We start from the raw sequence: 15,997 nt of genomic DNA, 5'->3' as shown, positions 1-15,997 counted from the left end.
AATATTAAGATATTGCTGGGTGATAAGATATCACTTATATCACGACACATGATAAGCAGGAAGGAAAATGGTATAATGTAAGAGTGTCAGGTTAAACAACGCCATTAGACGAAGACAGAATAATTCCACCGAACGAATACCAGGTAATGCGACTCATAATTCCACGTTGTGCCATCTATATCCTTGCAATGACGGGGTTGAGAAATATAGCGAATGAGAGGTCTGGAATTTCTCGTTTATGTGGTGGTAACGTCCATGGTTCTGCGGACGTCTTGTGGTAACGTCCATGGTTCTGCGGACGTCTTGTGGTAACGTCCATGGTTCTGCGGACGTCTTGTGGTAACGTCCATGGTTCTGCGGACGTCATGTGGTAACGTCCATGGTTCTGCGGACCTCTCGTGGTAACGTTCATGGTTCTGCGGACCTCTCGTGGTAACGTTCATGGTTCTGCGGACGTCTCATGGTAATGTCCATGGTTCTGCGGACGTCTTGTGGTAACGTCCATGGTTCTGCGGACGTCTTGTGGTAACGTCCATGGTTCTGCGGACATGTGGTAACGTCCGTGGTTCTGCGGACCTCTCGTGGTAACGTTCATGGTTCTGCGGACGTCTTGTGGTAACGTCCATGGTTCTGCGGACGTCATGTGGTAACGTCCATGGTTCTGCGGACGTCATGTGGTAACGTCCATGGTTCTGCGGACGTCTCGTGGTAACGTCCGTGGTTCTGCGGACGTCTCGTGGTAACGTCCATGGTTCTGCGGACGTCTCGTGGTAACGTCCGTGGTTCTGCGGACCTCTCATGGTAACGTCCATGGTTCTGCGGACCTCTCATGGTAACGTCCGTGGTTCTGCGGACGTCTCGTGGTAACGTTCGTGGTTCTGCGGACGTCTCGTGTACCGGATAATCTTATTTTTTTTTTTTTTGCGTCTCGATCGGATGCCATTTGGCGATATTTATGGATTTTTTTTCGTGGCTCGTAGATCCGCCATGAATATTATGGTGTGTGTGTGTGTGTGTGTGTGTGTGTGTGTAAATAATGGAGAGACAGGATGAGTTATTGGTTACTGGCCGTCTGTAATAAGGCCAATATGGCGGCTTCCGGCAACCGTCAGCCATATCACGCAAGCACAAGGCTCTGTTCGGGAAGGATTAATATGCATCAAATCGACTAAATTGCAGGTAAAATAATGTATAAAATACCGTTGACTTAATGGTAGTAAATCGTCGCAAGGGTAGTTAACCAAATAAGTACGACAACAACCGTCGCGTACGACCTATCGTGCGTCATCGTACGTAAAGTGAACAGTTGTTGTACTGACTGTCCTTAAAAGCCACGTCTAATGCGTACCGGATCTGTGCAGACGATGATGACCTGATAACGAGGCTGTTTCGTTGACGATGATATAGTCATGGAGGAGTTTAGTTAGTTCGTACAAGGAGTAGCAGTTACGGCGTCCAAACGACCAAACAATCTGGTGCTACACGAACTATAAATTGTCCTGTTGTTTACGCCTGTAATGAGCATACCGATACACTTAGGGTCTAAATGTCTTCTTTTTTTTTTCCCATTACTAAAATAAATAAAGTTACGATTATCGTAGTGTTACAAACAATGGATGCTAAATGAAGGGGGAAAAAATGGTTTACAATCTCTCTCTCTCTCTCTCTCTCTCTCTCCCGCTTTCAATTCTCACATTTTGCAGGTCGCTGGATGATGATGGAGGAGGCGTGTTGTACCCGCGGCTGGTGGTGGGTTGGGAGGAGATGTATCACGTAGTGACGAGGGACAACACGACTCCTGGTCACCTGGCTACGTCATCATGGCGTCGTCACCCGGCTACGTCATCATGGCGTCATCACCCGGCTACGTCATCATGGCGTCGTCACCTGGCTACGTCATCATGGCGTCGTCACCTGGCTACGTCATCATGGCGTCGTCTCACGCACGAACTCCGACACCGTCGCTCTGGTCGCTCCTGCTGGGCCATGGTCGCTGATGTGCGCCACAACCAGCATCTCGTCTTCAGGTGAACTGTGGTTGTAAATGCGTTTTAGAGGGTTAGTGGTTGTTACAGCGGTTGTAAATGCGTTTTAGAGAATTAGTGGTTGTTAGAGCAGTTGTATGTGGTTGTAAATGTGTTTTAGAGGGTTAGTGGTTGTTAGAGCGGTTGTAAATGCGTTTTAGAGAATTAGTGGTTGTTAGAGCAGTTGTATGTGGTTGTAAATGTGTTTTAGAGGGTTAGTGGTTGTTAGAGCGGTTGTAAATGCGTTTTAGAGAATTAGTGGTTGTTAGAGCAGTTGTATGTGGTTGTAAATGTGTTTTAGAGGGTTAGTGGTTGTTACAGCAGTTGTATGTGGTTGTAAGTACGTTTTAGAGGATCAGTGGTGGTTAGAGCAGTTGTATGTGGTTGTAAATGCGTTTTATAGGGTTAGTGGTTGTTAGAGCGGTTGTATGTGGTTGTAGGTGTCATGTTGTAGGTTGTGGTGGCCATGTTTGCTCGGCTATGACAGTGTGTTTGGATAAATTGTTTGTATTTAGTTGAGCCATTGTTTGTTTACCTGTATATACTTGTGTGTGTGTGTGTGTGTGTGTGTGTGTGTGTGTGAGAAGCCATTATGTAACCAACCTCCCGTAAAACCCATCCCAAACACCGTTTTCTGATCACAATGCCTCTAGCTAGTGTGGGAGGAAATGTACAACACATGAATTTTCATCATTTGATTGACTTCCTTCATCAAATTCTCTGATAAATGCTGCTTCCTCGTCTCACTTCCTTCAGTGTAATGTCTCACTACTGCCTCTCTCTATATCCTCAGTATAATGCCTCACTACTGCCTCTCTCTATATCCTCGTCTCATTTCCCTCAGTATAATGCCTCATTACTGCCTCTCGATATCCTCGTCTTACTTGCCTCAGTATAATGCCTCACTACTGCCTCTCTCTATATCGTCTCATTTCCCTCAGTATAATGCCTCACTACTGCCTCTCTCGATATCCTCGTCTTACTTGCCTCAGTATAATGCCTCACTACTGCCTCTCTGTATATCCTCAGTATAATGACTCACTGCCTCTATATCCTCGTCTTAATTCCCTCAGTATAATGCCTCAGTACTGCCTCTCTGTATCCTCGTCTTACTTCCCTCAGTATAATGCCTCACTACTGCCTCTCTATATCCTCAGTATAATGCCTCACTACTGCCTCTCTATATCCTCAGTATAATGCCTCACTACTGCCTCTCTCTATATCGTCAGTATAATGCCTCACTACTGCCTCTCTATATCGTCAGTATAATGCCTCACTACTGCCTCTGTATATCCTCAGTATAATGCCTCACTACTGCCTCTCTATATATATCCTCAGTATAATGCCTCACTACTCCCTCTCTATATCGTCAGTATAATGCCTCACTACTGCCTCTCTATATCGTCAGTATAATGCCTCACTACTCCCTCTCTATATCGTCAGTATAATGCCTCACTACTGCCTCTCTATATCGTCAGTATAATGCCTCACTACTGCCTCTCTATATCGTCAGTATAATGCCTCGCTACTGCCTCTCTATATCGTCAGTATAATGCCTCACTACTGCCTCTCTATATCGTCAGTATAATGCCTCACTACTGCCTCTCTATATCGTCAGTATAATGCCTCACTACTGCCTCTCTATATCGTCAGTATAATGCCTCGCTACTGCCTCTCTATATCGTCAGTATAATGCCTCACTACTGCCTCTGTATATCCTCAGTATAATGCCTCACTACTTCCTCTCTATATATATCCTCAGTATAATGCCTCACTACTGCCTCTCTCTATATATCCTCAGTATAATGCCTCACTACTGCCTCATTATATGGTCAGTATAATGCCTCACTACTGCCTCTCTCTATATCGTCAGTATAATGCCTCACTACTGCCTCTCTATATCGTCAGTATAATGCCTCACTACTGCCTCTCTATATCGTCAGTATAATGCCTCACTACTGCCTCTCTCTATATATCGTCAGTATAATGCCTCACTACTGCCTCTCTCTCTATATCGTCAGTATAATGCCTCACTACTGCCTCTCTCTATATCCTCAGTATAATGCCTCACTACTGCCTCTCTGTCTATATCGTCAGTATAATGCCTCACTACTGCCTCTCTCTCTATATGGTCAGTATAATGCCTCACTACTGCCTCTCTATATCCTCAGTATAATGCCTCACTACTGCCTCTATATATCCTCAGTATAATGCCTCACTACTGCCTCTCTCTCTATATCGTCAGTATAATGCCTCACTACTGCCTCTCTATATGGTCAGTATAATGCCTTACTACTGCCTCTCTCTATATATCCTCAGTATAATGCCTCACTACTGCCTCTCTATATCCTCAGTATAATGCCTCACTACTGCCTCTCTCTCTATATCCTCAGTATAATGCCTCACTACTGCCTCTCTCTCTATATCGTCAGTATAATGCCTCACTACTGCCTCTCTATATATATCGTCAGTATAATGCCTCACTACTGCCTCTCTCGATATCCTCGTCTTACTTCCCTCAGTATAATGCCTCACTACTGCCTCTCTATATCATGAGTACAATGCCTCACTGCCTCTCTATATCCTCGTCTTACTTCCCTCAGTATAATGCCTCACTCCCTTTCTATACCCTCGCCTTAATGCCTCAGTACTGCCCCTGTATATCGTCAGTATAATGCCTCACTACTGCCTCATTATATGGTCAGTATAATGCCTCACTACTGCCTCTCTCTATATCGTCAGTATAATGCCTCACTACTTCCTCTGTATATCGTCAGTATAATGCCTCACTACTGCCTCATTATATGGTCAGTATAATGCCTCACTACTGCCTCTCTACATGCTGGTGATGGTCCTCCTTAGGTACCTGGAAGTGGTTGAAGTGTACAAGTGGCCGGAGACGTACGTGGTCCTGGTGGGGCCCAAGTCTCAGGCCAGCGTGGCCCTACATGACCACAGTCTACGTAACTCACCTAAATTACTTTACCTGGCCTACCTCCAGCAGCAGTCACTTGGTCAGCAGCCTCGTACCACCACTGCCTCACACGTGGTCACTACCACCACGTGGTTGGCTGGTCCTAATGACCCACCTGGTTATGGGTCTGATAATAACCATGGTAACAACCCCAGGTTGAATGAGGTGGTCTCTGTTGTGGCCTCCAATACAGTGTCTGGTCTGCAAGAAATGTCAACAGGTATCTTACTTTACTACACACTTATATATATATAAGTGTTGTTTACTGGTGTATATGTTACTTTACTGCACACTTATATATATATATATATATATATATATATATATATATATATATATATATATATATATATATATATATATATATATATATATACAAGTGTTGTTTACTGGTGTATATGTTACTTTACTGCACACTTATATATATACAAGTGTTGTTTACTGGTGTATATGTTACTTTACTGCACACTTATATATATACAAGTGTTGTTTACTGGTGTATATGTTACTTTACTGCACACTTATATATATATAAATGTTGTTTACTGGTGTATATGTTACTTTACTGCACACTTATATATATATATATATATAAATGTTGTTTACTGGTGTATATGTTACTTTACTGCACACTTATATATATATAAATGTTGTTTACTGGTGTATATGTTACTTTACTGCACACTTATATATATATATATATATAAGTGTTGTTTACTGGTGTATATGTTACTTTACTGCACACTTATATATATATATATATATATATATATATATATATATATATATATATATATATATATATATATATATATATATAAATGTTGTTTACTGGTGTATATGTTACTTTACTGCACACTTATATATATATATATATATATATATATATATATATATATATATATATATATATATATATATATATATATATATATATATAAATGTTGTTTACTGGTGTATATGTTACTTTACTGCACACTTATATATATATATATATATATATATATATATATATATATATATATATATATATATATATATATATATATATATATATACATATATATATATACATATATATATATATATATATATATATATATATATATATATATATATATATATATATATATGTTGTTTACTGGTGTATATGTTACTTTATTGCACACTTATATATATATATATATATATATATATATATATATATATATATATATATATATATATATATATATATATATATAAGTGTTGTTTACTGGTGTATATGTTCCATATATTGGTATACTGTCATATATATCATCAATGTATATAGATTATAATGATGTGTGTGTGTGTGTGTGTGTGTATGACATCAGGGAGGGTACGTGTATGACTACAACTTTCTTAACAACACGTAGAGTAGTAATGACCATGAGGAACAGCTGAGGTAGTTGTAGTGATGGTAGTTTCTGGTGGACACGTGTCAAACCTGAGTACAATGTAGACACACGTACATCAGTCATGTAGGGGAAGGGAATGAGGCAAGATGGCAGGGATGTTGTGTGTAGAGCAACGAGAGGACGTAGAATGTTGTGAGTACGTGTTGTGGGTGATGTTGTGAGTACGTGTTGTGGGTGATGTTGTGAGTACGTGTTGTGGGTGATGTTGTGAGTACGTGTTGTGGGTGATGTTGTGAGTACGTGTTGTGGGTGATGTTGTGAGTACGTGTTGTGGGTGATGTTGTGAGTACGTGTTGTGGGTGATGTTGTGAGCACGTGTTGTGGGTGATGTTGTGAGTACGTGTTGTGGGTGATGTTGTGAGTACGTGTTGTGGGTGATGTTGTGAGTACGTGTTGTGGGTGATGTGAGTACGTGTTGTGGGTGATGTTGTGAGCACGTGTTGTGGGTGATGTTGTGAGTACGTGTTGTGGGTGATGTTGTGAGTACGTGTTGTGGGTGATGTTGTGAGTACGTGTTGTAGGTGATGTTGTGAGTACGTGTTGTGGGTGATGTTGTGAGTACGTGTTGTGGGTGATGTTGTGAGTACGTGTTGTGGGTGATGTTGTGAGTACGTGTTGTGGGTGATGTTGTGAGTACGTGTTGTGGGTGATGTTGTGAGTACGTGTTGTGGGTGATGTTGTGAGTACGTGTTGTGGGTGATGTTGTGAGTACGTGTTGTGGGTGATGTTGTGAGTACGTGTTGTGGGTGATGTTGTGAGTACGTGTTGTGGGTGATGTTGTGAGCACGTGTTGTGGGTGATGTTGTGAGTACGTGTTGTGGGTGATGTTGTGAGTACGTGTTGTGGGTGATGTTGTGAGTACGTGTTGTAGGTGATGTTGTGAGTACGTGTTGTGGGTGATGTTGTGAGTACGTGTTGTGGGTGATGTTGTGAGCACGTGTTGTGGGTGATGTTGTGAGTACGTGTTGTGGGTGATGTTGTGAGTACGTGTTGTGGGTGATGTTGTGAGTACGTGTTGTGGGTGATGTTGTGAGTACGTGTTGTGGGTGATGTTGTGAGTACGTGTTGTGGGTGATGTTGTGAGCACGTGTTGTGGGTGATGTTGTGAGTACGTGTTGTGGGTGATGTTGTGAGTACGTGTTGTGGGTGATGTTGTGAGTACGTGTTGTGGGTGATGTTGTGAGTACGTGTTGTGGGTGATGTTGTGAGTACGTGTTGTGGGTAATGTTGTGAGTACGTGTTGTGGGTGATGTTGTGAGTACGTGTTGTGGGTGATGTTGTGAGTACGTGTTGTGGGTGATGTTGTGAGTACGTGATGTAGGTGATGTTGTAGGTGATGGATACACTGAGTCCCGAGTGCTTCATAACATGGTGTCACAGGAGAAGCTAAGTGTCTGGGTTCATTAAGCTTCATGTATGGTCGTTGGAGGTCACCATCTATCAGGTCAGGGAATGTGGGCGTGGCTTGAAGGCAATGTATGGTTGTTGGAGGTCACCATCTATCAGGTCAGGGAATGTGGGCGTGGCTCAAGGTAATGTATGGACCAGAATCCCTTGGTCTTCGTGGGTTGGAGGAAGGAAACTAGAGTTGATATTTTAGAAAATGGAATGTGTGTGAGGATGACATGAGAGATAGGCTCGTTGTGTTCGTAACGACTGTTTGATGAGGAGATGTGGTAGTTAATGACGCTCGGATTGCGAGAGACGACCAGGATGGGCTGAAATGGTTTAGACAAATGGTCAACAACAATGTGTCAGAAGTAGAAGAAGCAAGAAGGATTGGAAGACCAAAGAGAAAACAGAATGCTGGAGTTAAGAAAAGCTTTCTCGGGTATTGGAGTCTAAACATCGAGGTGACTGGGAGATGAACATGGGATAAAGTGAATTAGAATTATGTGGTATATGGGGGGCAGCGTGCAGTCGGAATACTGAAGCAGGGTACGAAGAACAGTGAGGTAATTATGTAGTTGTGTGTGGGGGCTGGTCTGTGTGGTTGGGAGGCAATGGTTATGGTACATATCATGCAACAGCCACATTGCATGTGTGTAAATGTGGCAATTGCATGTGTGTCAGTGTGTGAATGTGGCAATTGCATGTGTGTCAGTGTGTGAATGTGGCAATTACATGTGTGCCAGTGTGTGAATGTGGCAATTACATGTGTGTCAGTGTGTGAATGTGGCAATTACATGTGTGTCAGTGTGTAAATGTGGCAATTGCATGTGTGTCAGTGTGTAAATGTGGCAATTGCATGTGTGTTAGTGTGTAAATGTGGCAATTGCATGTGTGCCAGTGTGTGAATGTGGCAATTGCATGTGTGCCAGTGTGTAAATGTGGCAATTGCATGTGTGCCAGTGTGTGAATGTGGCAATTGCATGTGTGTCAGTGTGTAAATGTGGCAATTGCATGTGTGTCAGTGCGTAAATGTGGCAATTGCATGTGTGTCAGTGTGTGAATGTGGCAATTGCATGTGTGTCAGTGTGTAAATGTGGCAATTGCATGTGTGTCAGTGTGTAAATGTGGCAATTGCATGTGTGTCAGTGTGTAAATGTGGCAATTGCATGTGTGTCAGTGTGTAAATGTGGCAATTGCATGTGTGTCAGTGTGTAAAAGTGGCAATTGCATGTGTGTCAGTGTGTGAATGTGGCAATTGCATGTGTGCCAGTGTGTGAATGTGGCAATTCCTGGGCTTGTGTGAAGACCATTAATATATATTCATACCTCTACTTTGTTGGTATGTTTTCTTAATTGTTTTTTTAATATATATTTCGAGAATGGCGGTGGGTTTACCTGTATACCAGGTGTATGTACTGCACTGCTGCACGAGACAGTGTCCAGCTGCTCCACACCTGGACTGCCTCGGGTGGCTTACACAACCAGGCTGACCTGTTCCCTGGTAAGTACATATGTGGCAAATCATACATATACTACATATATACACACACACTCTTAGGACACGTTAGGTTAATGACTCATTAAGTCTTACGTTGTAGTAACATTGTCTTTTAAAGTAAACTCGTCCCTCTACTTCTCTTCTAAATAAATGTCTTTCCTTTGTGATAAGAACCATCAGTTTGCCTGTTACATGAACTTAGGGTCAAATTGTTATCGTTAGACTACGGAGGGTAAGGACATGACATTAACGAATACAATTAAAGGTGATTGAAATAACTACCCCGGTTGTTAGGAGAGTCAGACTGTGGAAACACCACATTAGAGTCACACACACACATGTAAGAGCAGTATGAGCCAGTGTTCCAGGTCAGTCTACATACCTGCACCAAGTTTCTCCACAGATCAATTCCAGGACTTCCATGGCCACACCTTCCGCCTCGTCACCATGAACTGGTTCCCTTTCATCCAGTTCCAGAGACACACGCACGAACGAGGGAGCCTTGTTACCCCGCTAGACTCACTGGATGTTCGCATGTTAACCACCATCGCAAACAAACTTAATTTCACGTAAGTCTTGTGGTTTGTGTTGTTTACCTGGCGAGTTAGCAAGAACAAGGCTGTTAGGTGAACGATCACAAGGTTGTTAGGTCACGAGGTTGTTAGGTCACAAGGCTGTTAGGTAAACGATCACAAGGTTGTTAGGTCACGAGGTTGTTAGGTCACAAGGCTGTTAGGTTAACGATCACAAGGTTGTTAGGTCACAAGGCTGTTAGTTTAACGATCACAAGGCTGTTAGGTCACAAGGCTGTTAGATTAACGATCACAAGGTTGTTAGGTGAACGATAACAAGGCTGTTAGGTTACAAGGTTGTCAGATGAACGATAACAAGGTTGTGCATCGTACGACGAGCGTACATGATGTAGCCTGTGTGAGTCGCCGTTACTTGTATAATGAGTGTAGCGCCTGGTTCCAGGTACGAGATGCGGGTCCCGTGGGATGACCAATGGGGCACCTCGACCCCCAGTGGTAATTGGAGTGGTATTGTGGGCACCCTGCAACACCACCAGGCTGACTTCTCCATGATGTTGTCGTGGTTGGAAACCCGCCTCCCCGTACTGGACTACTCGACCATCTACGCGTCAGAACCGCTCGTTATGATCACCTCCAAACCACTCCCTCTATCCCAGGCCTTCGCGCTCGTTAGGCCGTTCTCAGGTGAGCAGGACTGGGATAAACTTATCCCAAAATGAGATCGAATCATCTAACGACATTATAGGGACTTTTAACTATGATCCCAGATGTGGGACACATCAAAATTGATTCATTTAAGGCCATTAAAGTGACTTAACTATGATCCCAGATGTGGGACACATCAAAATTGATTCATTTAAGGCCATTAAAGTGACTTAACTATGATCCCAGATGTGGGACACATCAAAATTGATTCATTTAAGGCCATTAAAGTGACTTAACTATGATCCCAGATGTGGGACACATCAAAATTGATTCATTTAAGGCCATTAAAGTGACTTAACTATGATCCCAGATGTGGGACACATCAAAATTGATTCATTTAAGGCCATTAAAGTGACTTAACTATGATCCCAGATGTGGGAACTAATGCTATGGACCCTTAAATGAAGCGAGGCAAGACAGTGCTACAAGTTAGATACATTAGTGTTCAATGTATCATAAGCTTTCCAAGTTAATTTCAACTTTAATTGCTTTTTTCTCTTGTGACATTATGATGGTGTTATATGTCTTCGTAAACACATCAGGTCACAGCTGATCACCCTGCTGGGGTTACATACACCCCCTCTGTAATGCTGGGGTTACATACACCCCCTCTGTAATGCTGGGGTTACATACACCCCCTCTGTAATGCTGGGGTTACATACACCCCCTCTGTAATGCTGGGGTTACATACACCCCCTCTGTAATGCTGGGGTTACATACACCCCCTCTGTAATGCTGGGGTTACATACACCACCTCTGTAATGCTGGGGTTACATACACCACCTCTGTAATGCTGGGGTTACATACACCCCCTCTGTAATGCTGGGGTTACATACACCCCCTCTGTAATGCTGGGGTTACATACACCACCTCTGTAATGCTGGGGTTACATACACCCCCTCTGTAATGCTGGGGTTACATACACCCCCTCTGTAATGCTGGGGTTACATACACCCCCTCTGTAATGCTGGGGTTACATACACCACCTCTGTAATGCTGGGGTTACATACACCACCTCTGTAATGCTGGGGTTACATACACCACCTCTGTAATGCTGGGGTTACATACACCCCCTCTGTAATGCTGGGGTTACATACACCACCTCTGTAATGCTGGGGTTACATACACCCCCTCTGTAATGCTGGGGTTACATACACCACCTCTGTAATGCTGGGGTTACATATACCCCCTCTGTAATGCTGGGGTTACATACACCCCCTCTGTAATGCTGGGGTTACATACACCCCCTCTGTAATGCTGGGGTTACATACACCCCCTCTGTAATGCTGGGGTGACATACACCCCCTCTGTAATGCTGGGGTTACATACACCCCCTCTGTAATGCTGGGGTTACATACACCCCCTCTGTAATGCTGGGGTTACATACACCACCTCTGTAATGCTGGGGTTACATACACCCCCTCTGTAATGCTGGGGTTACATACACCCCCTCTGTAATGCTGGTGTATCTCGTGTGTAGACTACAGCTGTTGTGTACCTCGGCAGTGCAGCTGTGGTTGGTGACTGTAGTGTCCACGATGGTGGCCACCGTGGTGTTGTGGGCGCTGCAGAAGGCGTGGGCGTGGGCGTGGGCCGGGTACGCCCTCAGCCTGGACCAAGCTATGATGCTGACCTGGGCCATCCTGCTCGAGGACCCGCCACCCAGACTGCCTAGGAACATTACAGCACAGGTGATACACACACACACACACACACACACACACACACATTACAGCACAGGTGATACACACACATACACACACACACACACACACACACACACACACACACACATACGCTATGCTAGGTTAGGTTAGGTTAGGTTAGGTTAGGTTAGGCTACGCTATGATTGGTTAGGTTAGGTTAGGTTAGGTTAGGCTACGCTATGCTAAGTTAGGTTAGGCTACGCTATGATTGGTTAAGTTAATATATGCTATACTAGGTTAGGTTAGGTTAGGTTTGGCTAGGATCTGCTATGCTTGGTTAGGTTAAGTTAAGTTAGGCTACGCTATGCTTAGGTTAGATTAGGCTTAGCTAAGTTAGGTTAGGTTAGACTACACTATGCTATGCAATGCTAGGTTAGGTTCTATGGAATATTCTAGGCTATGTTAAGTTAGTGGGGAGTTATTCTATATAGTATGCTAGCTAGGAGCTTAGAGACCTCAGATATGTCTAATAAAACTCAATTAAACTAGGTTTATAATAGGTTAGGTTAGGTTAAGTTAGGTTAGGGTAGGTTAGGTTAGGGTAGGTTAGGTTAGGTTAAGTTAGGTTAGGTTAGGTTAGGGTAGGTTAGGTTAGGTTAAGTTAGGTTAGGTTAGGTTAGGTTAGGTTAGGTTAAGTTAGGTTAGGTTAGGTTAAGTTAAGTTAAGTTAAGTTAAGTTAAGTTAAGTTAAGTTAGGTTAGGGTAGGTTAGGTTAGGTTAGGTTAGGTTAGGTTAAGTTAGGTTAGGTTAGGGTAGGTTAGGTTAAGTTAAGTTAAGTTAAGTTAGGTTAGGTTAGGTTAGGTTAGGTTAGGTTAAGTTAGGTTAGGTTAGGGTAGGTTAGGTTAGGTTAGGTTAGGTTAAGTTAGGTTAGGTTAGGTTAGGTTAGGTTAAGTTAGGTTAGGTTAGGTTAAGTTAGGTTAGGTTAGGTTAGGTTAAGTTAGGTTAGGTTAGGTTAGGTTAGGGTAGGTTAGGTTAGGTTAAGTTAGGTTAGGTTAGGGTAGGTTAGGTTAGGTTAGGTTAGGTTAGGTTAGGTTAGGTTAGGTTAAGTTAGGTTAGGGTAGGTTAGGTTAGGTTAAGTTAAGTTAGGTTAGGTTAGGTTAGGTTAGGTTAGGTTAGGGTAGGTTAGGTTAGGGTAGGTTAGGTTAGGTTAGGTTAAGTTAAGTTAGGTTAGGTTAGGTTAGGTTAGGTTAGGTTAAGTTAGGTTAGGTTAGGTTAAGTTAGGTTAGGTTAGGGTAGGTTAGGTTAGGTTAGGTTAGGTTAGGGTAGGTTAGGTTAGGTTAAGTTAAGTTAGGTTAGGTTAGGTTAGGTTAGGTTAGGGTAGGTTAGGTTAGGTTAGGTTAGGGTAGGTTAGGTTAGGTTAAGTTAAGTTAGGTTAGGTTAGGTTAGGTTAGGTTAGGGTAGGTTAGGTTAGGTTAGGTTAAGTTAAGTTAGGTTAGGTTAGGTTAGGTTAGGTTAGGTTAAGTTAGGTTAGGTTAGGTTAGGTTAAGTTAGGTTAGGTTAGGGTAGGTTAGGTTAGGTTAGGTTTTAATGAGTTAGTTTATGTGGGATGTAGGTTGGCTGAACCATTTATGAGTTAGTTTTGAAGTAAAGTTAGATTAAGACTATATATGTCTATATTGAAGTGTGGAATATGAGCAGGTTGTGATGATGGTTGTTGTACTTACTGCTGGTTATGATCACGTGTGTTGTTAGAGTTATAGTTCATATACAACATCCCTACTGATCATCACGGATGTAAACTGGCCACACCAGTTGTGGTGGTGCTGGTTGTAAATGCCCTAGAACATGTATAGGATTAGCACATGTTGTGGCGGGTGTTGTAAGTGCTTGAGGTATGCCAGGTTGTGATTTACAACCCCCGGTCAGATGTTGCTGGGATGGTGGTGGTTGTACTGCATGTTACTGGCCATCACGTACCGCTCGTCCCTCATCGCCCACTTGACCGTGCCTGGGAAGTCAGTGAGTCTGGACTCCCTGGAGCAGCTGCTGGAGGCCAGCAAGCGGCAACACTGGACGTGGGGATACGAACCCACGTACGGCTCAGGCTGGGAATGGCTCAAAACCAACGAGAGTCCAACTGTCAAGCAGATCTTCAACAACATTAAGGTGGGTAGGGTAACAAGGCAAGCTGACTGCTACACTAGGCTACGACACTACACTAGGCCGTAGTACGACACTACACTAGGCTACGACACTACACTAGGCCGTAGTACGACACTACACTAGGCTACGACACTACACTAGGCCGTAGTACGACACTACACTAGGCCGTAGTACGACACTACACTAGGCCGTAGTACGACACTACACTAGGCCGTAGTACGACACTACACTAGGCTACGACACTACACTAGGCCGTAGTACGACACTACACTAGGCCGTAGTACGACGCTACACTAGGCCGTAGTACGACACTACACTAGGCCGTAGTACGACACTACACTAGGCCGTAGTACGACACTACACTAGGCCGTAGTACGACACTACACTTGGCTACGTCGCTACACTAGGCTACGTCACTACACTAGGCTACGTCGCTACACTAGGCTACGACACTACACTAGGCTACGTTACTACACTAGGCTACGACACTACACTAGGCTACGACACTACACTAGGCTTAGCTGACTGCTACACTTGGCTACGACACTACACTAGGCTACGACACTACACTAGGCTACGACACTACACTAGGCTTAGCTGACTGCTACACTTGGCTACGACACTTCACTAGGCTACGACACTACACTAGGCTACGTCACTACACTAGGCTACGACACTACACTAGGCTACGACACTACACTAGGCTACGTTACTACACTAGGCTACGACACTACACTAGGCTACGTTACTACACTAGGCTACGACACTACACTAGGCTACGTTACTACACTAGGCTACGTTACTACACTAGGCTACGTTACTACACTAGGCTACGACACTACACTAGGCTACGACACTACACTAGGCTACGACACTGCACTAGGCTACGACACTACACTAGGCTACGACACTACACTAGGCTACGACACTACACTAAGCTACGACACTACACTAGGCTACGACACTGCACTAGGCTACGACACTGCACTAGGCTACGACACTACACTAGGCTACGACACTGCACTAGGCTACGACACTACACTAGGCTACGTTACTACACTAGGCTACGACACTACACTAGGCTACGTCACTACACTAGGCTACGACACTACACTAGGCTACGACACTACACTAAGCTACGACACTACACTAGGCTACGACACTACACTAGGCTACGACACTGCACTAGGCTACGACACTACACTAGGCTACGTTACTACACTAGGCTACGTTACTACACTAGGCTACGTTACTACACTAGGCTACGACACTACACTAGGCTACGACACTACACTAGGCTACGACACTACACTAGGCCGTAGTACGACACTACACTAGGCTACGACACTGCACTAGGCTACGACACTTCACTAGGCTACGACACTACACTAGGCTACGACACTGTGTGACTACACTAGACTTCGACACTGCGTCGGTACACTAGGCTACAACACTGCCTCTCAAAGAGGAATTTCACCGACTATTTTGAGTTTGAACATTGCAACACAAAGTCTATAGTTAGCCACGTTCATATTGAACGTACAACACTTGCTATATTGGCTAGTCATGATCAACACTGGATATATAGAACTTAACAACTATATAAATAACATCTTTTTTTTCC

The 15,997-nt window shown here is 43.6% G+C and overlaps 1 protein-coding gene across 2 annotated transcripts in view; it reads left to right on the top strand.

The window, feature by feature from the left end:
- LOC139748702 (ionotropic receptor 21a-like) overlaps positions 1-15,997 on the top strand; it is a 31,317-nt gene that overhangs the window by 7,446 nt on the left and 7,874 nt on the right. Inside the window, exons 3-9 of one of the 2 annotated variants that reach the window (XM_071662052.1) lie at positions 1,704-2,027; positions 4,887-5,218; positions 9,208-9,330; positions 9,731-9,896; positions 10,303-10,544; positions 12,072-12,256; positions 14,137-14,376. In XM_071662052.1, the coding sequence (XP_071518153.1) occupies positions 1,704-2,027; positions 4,887-5,218; positions 9,208-9,330; positions 9,731-9,896; positions 10,303-10,544; positions 12,072-12,256; positions 14,137-14,376 (1,612 nt within the window). The remainder of the gene's footprint in view (positions 1-1,703; positions 2,028-4,886; positions 5,219-9,207; positions 9,331-9,730; positions 9,897-10,302; positions 10,545-12,071; positions 12,257-14,136; positions 14,377-15,997) is intronic. The other variant, XM_071662053.1, reaches the window with a different exon arrangement.

The sequence above is a fragment of the Panulirus ornatus genome, chromosome 5, assembly GCF_036320965.1.
Source record: "Panulirus ornatus isolate Po-2019 chromosome 5, ASM3632096v1, whole genome shotgun sequence".
Taxonomy (NCBI): Eukaryota; Metazoa; Arthropoda; class Malacostraca; order Decapoda; family Palinuridae; genus Panulirus; species Panulirus ornatus.
The sequence above is the reverse complement of the archived record's forward strand: the minus strand, read 5'-3'. Positions and strand labels throughout refer to the sequence as shown.